At 44.8% G+C, this 8,021-nt stretch overlaps 1 protein-coding gene across 1 annotated transcript in view; it reads left to right on the plus strand.

The window, feature by feature from the left end:
• DSG2 (desmoglein 2) overlaps positions 1-8,021 on the plus strand; it is a 34,533-nt gene that overhangs the window by 24,427 nt on the left and 2,085 nt on the right. Inside the window, exons 11-13 of the mRNA XM_012725784.1 lie at positions 690-917; positions 5,903-6,024; positions 7,095-7,412. Coding sequence (XP_012581238.1) covers positions 690-917; positions 5,903-6,024; positions 7,095-7,412 — 668 coding nt within the window. The remainder of the gene's footprint in view (positions 1-689; positions 918-5,902; positions 6,025-7,094; positions 7,413-8,021) is intronic.

The raw sequence follows: 8,021 nt of genomic DNA on the forward strand, positions 1-8,021 counted from the left end.
CTGGGGCTGGGGGTTGAACTCGCACTGATGCTGCTGCAGCTAGCTTGCAGTGCTACGTCCTAACCTGCTGCACCAAGAGGACCCCAATATTCCCACTATAGCTCTTTAAAAACGTTTATAAAAAGGTTCTGTACCTACATACAATATCTCACCTGTCTATACTAAATACTCCATTTGGAATAATAGAAGAAGGAAAAAAGGACAGTCATCTTACCATCTTAAAGCTAGCTAGGGAGTCTCTACATTACTCCAGAAGTAGTGGTTTGTCTCCTAAGCTGAGAAGGACCTTTCACAGCAGCCAGAGTTATGCCTTCTAAAAATTCTGAAGTATGATAGTAAGAGTCCCATTATTGAAGCAATGGTAAAAGAAAAGCTGTTCAGTGGAACTGGCATTTAACTCACTTGTTTGTTACCATGTTTCCAGTTCATGGGACAAGTCCCAGCATTTGGTAGACACACACATTCATCATAAAAGTAAGGTTTCCGTAGCCTGTCCTTCACTATTAACTTGTCTGGATAATTTCAACATGCACTTGGTATGAATTCAATAGAGAACTTAAGCAAGAATGAAGCTTAGAACTAGAGCTAGGTATTATTAGCTATTAGCAACTAAAAAGGTCTCCAAAATTTAACCTCGCCCCTTCCTTGTTTCTCTCTCATTTTATTCCTGTCGCCTCCTACCTGTGCAGGTACCAACGTGCTATTGGAGAAAAAGGAACCAAATCTTGGGAGAAGTAAAATTCAGTTCCTGATTTCCGACACTAAGGACTTCAGCTGCCCTGAAAAGCAGATCCTGGATGTCACTGTGTGTAAGTGCCTTGATGGCAGTGGTTGTGTCGAAGCACTACATGACTCCGATGTGGGTCTGGGACCCTCAGCGATCGCCATCATAATTTTGGCCTTTCTGCTCTTGCTATGTAAGTATTTAAAAGCCACCTTAATTCTGTTAGTTGTTTAAGTGCACTGTCTAATGTTTGGTTACTGTGATCATTATTGATTTCTTTAGTTATTCTTTAACCACCCTTCAGAAGTGAGGAGACCAGTGATAATTGATCAATGATAAATGCAGGATTCTTCATGATTTTGTTTTATAAAAATGTATTTTCCTGATTTTAATTATCCAGGTTATTATGCATGCTCTTCAGTAGTCATTTAGCATAAAACGTTGGTGTCTCCATTTTGGATAAGCTCTGTAAGGGGGGTCATGTTGTCTGTATTTCAATGCCTAGACCATGCAGAAAACATTGGTTGCATGAGTGTGGATTATGGATATAGGGTTACTATACAAACTCATTTTATTCTTATGGATCCTTGCTTTTCCCATTCAGCTTGTCAGAGGCCCTCTTCCTTCTCCTTCTATTACCTTCTTCTTGGCTTCACCAGCCTCTAAGGTAACCACACCTTCTGTGCATGTCCATGCTTCTCTGCATTGACAGCCACCTGCCTTCCCTACATGCCCTCTAAGACCTCGGGTTTCCTGTCACAAAACAAAGGACTGCAACCCAGGGTCAAGTGGATGTCTCTCTGCTGGACAGTTGAGCAGGGGCAGGGCTGCCTCTAGGCTGCCTGGGCCATTGCACTGACACAGGAAAGGCTCGTCAAATTAGTAGTGGGAGATGTTCAGTTGAAGCACATCCTCAGCAGTTTGAAATGTCCTTTTATAGGGCCCTCCCTGGTGGAGCATCACTGTGAGCACTGTGAGCAGCAGCCGCTTCAGTGCAAGTTCGATTCTTGCCCCAGAGGTGACCCACATGGCGTGGCAGACCTCTCCTGAACCGCCCCCTGCCCCCCTCAGAAGTGTACCTCAGTCAGTCAGCCTGTTCTGCTCTCCGCTCTGTCTCTGGTGAAGCCTCTCACCACTCCTGCCTGTACCCCAATTCTGTATACATAAATAAAGAAATCTTTTTCGAAAAAGAAAGAAGTCAAAAGCTTATGGCCAAAAATACCGGCTTAATGTAAATAACTAGTCTCAGCTTACCAGACTTGTAGGTAGGTACTAAAACATCTTTTACTCAGGGATTTCATGCACTACTTTGCCTTCTCAGATTCCTCAGGGCCTAAAGTGGCACTGGGCACAAGATCCCTGATATCTTTTGTTGAAATCTGCTAAATTGGTGTTCAGTTGCCCCTAATAATTTCTATCGTTTTATTAGTAGCTAGGGTTACTTCGCTTGCAACTATTTTACATAAAAAGGAATCTAGGGCGCAGTCAGTTTATCTTTGGAAGTGCTGACTGGGGCTGGCAATGAGGCTAATGTGAGGTGGCCTGTGCCAAGTGCTCTTAGTTCTTCAGTACCTTGACCACGGTGCCAGTGCTGACTTCATTTCCTCCTGGAGGTAGAATAAAATTAAAGGGAGGAGCCCTGGATTTTACTGAATTCTAGATGTAAGGTTACATCTATTCTAAGGGAATTCAGTGTAGAATCATTTTAGAGAATTTTGCTTAGGTCATTTGAAGGTTAATTGAAATCTCAGTGAGTCATGCTTTATGCAAAATTCTACTCCAGAGTGAAGTATTTCGGAAGTTCCAGTGTCCTAAAGTATTTGAATATGTTAAATATTTTCTACCCTTCGGAGCTCTTGATTTTTATTTATTTATTTATTTATTTTTGGAATAGTAAATTACCTCTTTAAAAATGAAGTGGTTTTAAAAAATTAACTTTAAGTCAGCACTGATTATTTGGATTCTATCAGATCCAGTCTTGGTGTTCTACTAAGGAACCACAAACAGCCTCTTGTGATAGGCAAAGCCTCTGAATCTATAAAACGCACTCATCCTCCTTGATGTGTCAAGGGGAATGATGTCCATAAGGCTCTGCAGAGTTCCTTTAGGACATCCTACTTGCAGTAGGCACACTGATTCCATCCTTGAGGCTCATGTGCACCTACATTCTGTTACTATTACCCTGAAACTCTGTTCTATGTTGCCTCTGTACAAAAACAGTCGCCGGTTTAAACAGTCGCCGTTTTAGGTCTCTTTTCCGCTCGCTTATTACATACTTTAAATGCCAGGTCTACTAACTGGGATGGACTCATCTCAGTAACACCATCCACCTTTGCTGATTTCCTCCTGATGTCTGGGGCACTATGTGTAGTGAATGCCATAGTGATCAGATGAGCATTTTCTGGGGCATCAGGATTTATATCCATGTGTTTGGCATGTCTGAATAATCCGCTCAAGGAACTCTGATGGATCCTCATTAGCCCTCTGCTCAAGCTGCAGAATTTTATTAAAATTCTTTTTCTTGGGAATCCCTTGCTGCAGCCCTACCAATAAACACTTTTAATACAGCTCTAACATATCCATATCCATTGGTGTCCCAGTTGGGATCTACCATCGGAACAGCCATGTCTGGTTCTGGTGATTCTACATCCTGTTGGTGAAGGCGATCAGTTTCCTCCCTGGCTTTCTTAAAAACCATCCTTTGCTCATCAGAAGTCAATAAAGTTTGTAACATTGATTGGATATCTGCCCAGTTGGGATGGTGAGAGAGAAAGATGGAGGCAAACAAGTTTGCCATCCTTGTAGGGTCCTGCCTATAAGAAGAAACAGAGCTCCTCCAATTTAGGAGGTCTGCTGTGCTAAAAGGATTGTGTGACCAAAAATACCCAACAGGCTGTCCTTGTGCATTTAAACCACCCACTGCCATACGTCGAAGAGGGAACTTCCCTGCTTCAAGGTGAGAAAGCATGTTAGTTCCTTCCCCAGATGGCGATGGAGGTTGTGAGGCCTCAGGAGTTTCCACAGGAACCTTAGAAGTTTGTACAGAAGCCTTAGGAGTTTCCACAGGAGGAGTGTTTGCTATTCAAGGAACAGTTCTTTCCTGAAGGGTTTAAGATGTTCAACAAGTAAAATTCCTCCTCTTCTAACTCTGCCCTCCTGCAGTCCTCAGGGAGGGGCTTACTGCCCCTTCTCTGTGCCATAAGACGATCTGGGTCATACCTAATTTTTGGAAGACACCTTGTATCTGGGCTTGGATAGAGCCAAGGGCAATCTGATTCTCATTTTTAATATTGTTTATAACTGAATTAAGGGCCTATATTTGCATGTTTTCAGTAAAAGCCTGAATTTGTTGCATATTTGTAGTAGAAGAAGCAGAGTTCCCTCCACTTCCTCTCACAGAGCCAAAAATGTAAAAAGTGATGATACGAAGTATCAAGAAGACACCCAGAAGTACAGACTGCAAAACAGGAATGGCTTGAAAGCCACCCATAGAGGAGAACAAAAGCAACAGCATTTGCCATAAACCAGATTTCCCAGATTAGTGATACTTATAAAACTGGTGGTGATATTCAGTGGGAAAAGGGTACTGAGATTTAAGGCCAGAACAAAATTCAAAGAGTCTAAACTGGGGGAAAAAATTGGTCAAAGTCATAGTGGTAAACATCAGCCAGAGTTGAATACAAAGGGAAAAAAAATGTTCTCATGACCTGCAGACCTAACGTGCTTAAGGTGACCAATGCAAGGTGCTTGAGTTGGTCAATCACAGGTGAAATTAGTCACGCCTCACATTGGGCTCTAAAAACTGTTACAGGGTAGCCTAGAGTGGACTGGGCGGCCTGTCTGTGGGGCCTCACCAGCAGGTACACACAAAAGGGTCAATAATGGGTTTATTTACAAAAGGCGAAAGGAATAGGAAACAACCCAGGGTACGAGAGCGGGATACAAAGTAAGTGGAATACCTTACAGCTAGGCTGACTAAACATACCGAGTCACTCTGTCCGGAGAGCCGTTTCCCAAGCGAGAGAGCGAGACATGCAATCACGCCCTATTTATCCCCCAAATGTCCCAGAATTCCTGCTAGCTCCGCCTTTGGGTCCTTGCAGTTCTGTCCCTGGTACTGCTGGGAGTTGTAGTTTCCAATCCCTGGAGTAGGGGGTAGGGTCCAGAAAGCTGAAGTAGGGGGGTGGAGTCCATAAGACTCTGCAGAGTTCCTTTAGGACATCCTTCCCCTTAACAGATGTAGTTTTGGGGGATGAGTGTGGAATACAAGGTCCTTGGGTTAACTCTGGGAAAGGTTTCACCAGAGCTCCCCTTTTAGCGGCGCACACAAGGAGTTTCCCAGGAGAGTTTCTCCACGAGACAGAGACCGTTAGTTATATTTAAAGAGCAAGGTTATTGGGAAAAGGGACAGAAAAGAAGGACACTTGCATCAACACAAGTGGGCGGAAAGAGCTGCCCCGAAAGGGACAGGTTTGCGGGGAAGGCGACCTGCATGGTCACAGGTGGGAGGCCTTAGGAGAGCGGCCTCTGCTGAGGGAAGTCAGTGCAGAGAAACACTTGTAGGTGCAGGTCGTGGGGCAGGTGGGGGTGGGGGAGGGTGGGCAGGAGGCTGCTGCCCTGCAGAGGGAGAGAGTGGGTGGAAAGGACACCTGTATAGGCACAGGGGAGCAGAGACTGCACCGATGTAGACACCTTTCTGTGGGCTCCTTCTTTGGGGAGTGGCCTGTTTGATGCTAGCTTTTGGATGACTGGAATCGGACTGAAGATTCTGCAAGGGGCCCAATCGCTATAACTTTACCCTCAGGTCTGTGCTCCCGACACTCCCTGCAGCATTCTGATACCTGCCTGGGCCTTATGCCTTGTGATCAGGCCCTGGAGCCTGAGGATCTCGATATCTAGGGCTGGGTCAATGGTCATGTTAATCCCACCTACCCCCACCTCTTTGTGTGAGTCAGGTTTCAATCTTGTGATGCCTCCTTTAGGTTTTCTATTCTTTTCTCAATCACTCATCCTGCCATAAGCTTGGTGAGGTTGGAATAGGGTGGGAAAAGAAAAATTGGGATGTACGTAAGTGGAGACTGAACTCTGGAAGTGATACACAAATTCTGAGATGATGCAGTATAAATGTACATGTACGTTGGTCTCACATTCCCTGTACTTGATGTTGTTTCTGCCCAGTGGTACCGGTTCTCCTGCTGATGTGCCATTGTGGAAAGGGCACCACAGGCTTCACGCTCATTCCTGGCACCATAGAGATGCTGCATCCTTGGAATAAAGAAGGGGCACCCCCTGAAGACAAGGTCAGAAAATCAATGGAATGTGTCTTCTTTGCTGATCTTATAGGGGCCTTGGGTCGTGGCTCTGCCATTCTAAGTCCTGCACAAGGGAAGCGGTCACTGCCCATTCACAAAGGGGTCTCACAGCAACGTGAGTCGTGCATTGACTCAGAATGTAGAATAAAGGTTAGAGAAACCAAGAATGTGGGGAATGTAAGATGGAAATTGTTGTATCAAATGGCAGTCCAGCTTCACTTTCTCTCCACATACTTTGCCGGGGCTGACAAAGTAAACCGCTGACAAAGTAAACCGCAGGCTCAGTGACAGAAGTAAAATGCTACAAAGTCTCTCTCCTCTCCTACCTACTTAACAGCCATCTCCCCTGGTCTCTTCTGCCTCTTCACCCCGGGTCTCACGAGGGCATCGGCAGTGGCAGTGAGCATTAGGTAACAGGGTGACCTGGCATCAGGAGTCAGATGGTGCCTCAGTTGCCGAAATACAGACTTGGGCAGTTCAAGCTCCCAGTGACGATTCCTTCACAGTCTGGCCCCAGGGGCCTGCTCTCTCCTTTTTCCTCCATGGACACATCCCATGCCCCACTGCTGTTCAAGACTCAGCAGCTGCCCCGCACATTCTAACCAGCAAAGAAGGGAAAGTGAAAAACTTTTTAATAGCACTACTTAAAACATTTTTGCTTAAAATCATGTGAACCCGAATCAGTAGCAGTGGAGGTTTAACTACAGTCTTTATTTGGCCACTTTTGTGTATGGTGTCCAGCTAGAAAAACAAAATGAAGATTCTGTAGACATAGGAGACAGTGAACTCTAGAGGAAAGTTGAGTGCCAGGAAAATACATGAGCTGAGGTCGTATTTTAAAGTTTCCGCCTGGAATTATAATCAGGTCACAAAACACGAAAGGAGAATTGGGGGATCTTTATTAAGTCTCAGACAGAAGTTATTCAACCCAAAATATTTCTCCTCATTTGCTCCTGGAAAAAGTTTGCTCCTTTTGTATGCCTTCTTAGCTCAGATTCTTTAAGCACCCTGGCCTTTCCTCCATCTGACTCAGTTCTCAACTCTATTTGGTCTCTCAGGACTTGCCACTGCTTCCGAAAGATAGAATCGACCTGGGCCTTAGAGTTGGATCTGGTACCTCAACCGATGGCGCCATCGACAAAGAAAAGATCTCTGTTCCCCTTGGCAAAGGGCACATGGACTTGTGTGGAAGCTACAGAGGAAACAGAAACATTTCTGTCGGGCCTAGCCAGGGTATAGGATCAATCGACATTGATACCCTCAACAAAAGACCAGTCACATCTTTCAGAGACGTGACCACCGCTGTTACAGTCACTGGAGCTCAAGCCAGTCCTGTTGGAGTGAACCAGGAATTCTTAAGAAATTATTTCTCTCAGGTCAGTGTTGGTGTTCATGTAAGACACAAAACTATTTCTATGTGAGTATTGTCTTAGGGTAATCATTGCCTTGAATCAAAGGAGACTTTGTTGTTTTATTAAGAGAGTGTACACTGCCAGTGAAGAAAGCGAGTTGTGAGCCATTGAGTTAGTTGCTAGATCGTGTGGTGGTAACAGGACCCCACAGATCTTTTGCAGAGCCTCCATGCTCACTTCATTCATGTTTTTCCAGTTGATGCAGCCTGCTCTGCACCATGTTGTCTTCATCTGAGACACATGCAGAGAGAACAGATTTTACCTGGGCAGCTGCATCGTGGGGATGCAGGGAACAGTCACACTGAACCAGGCAGTGGCTCCTTCCTTCCCTTACCAGAGCAGATTTACAACACTAAATCCTCCCAGTGGGTCAGATAGTAGAATCCCTTTTCAGGGGCCAACTTGATAAGAATGGACCCAAGAGGAGGGTTACAAATGTGACCTAAAAAAATTCAGCCTATTACTGAATTTCCTCTTCCAAGTAAGAGTACTTGACATCACTTTTGAAGAGGTTCACACACACACACAAAAATACATACATATATAAATACATATATATGTATGTGTGTGTGT

Source organism: Condylura cristata, unplaced genomic scaffold (genome assembly GCF_000260355.1).
Source record: "Condylura cristata isolate star-nosed mole 26May11 unplaced genomic scaffold, ConCri1.0 scaffold00016, whole genome shotgun sequence".
NCBI classification, from domain to species: Eukaryota; Metazoa; Chordata; class Mammalia; order Eulipotyphla; family Talpidae; genus Condylura; species Condylura cristata.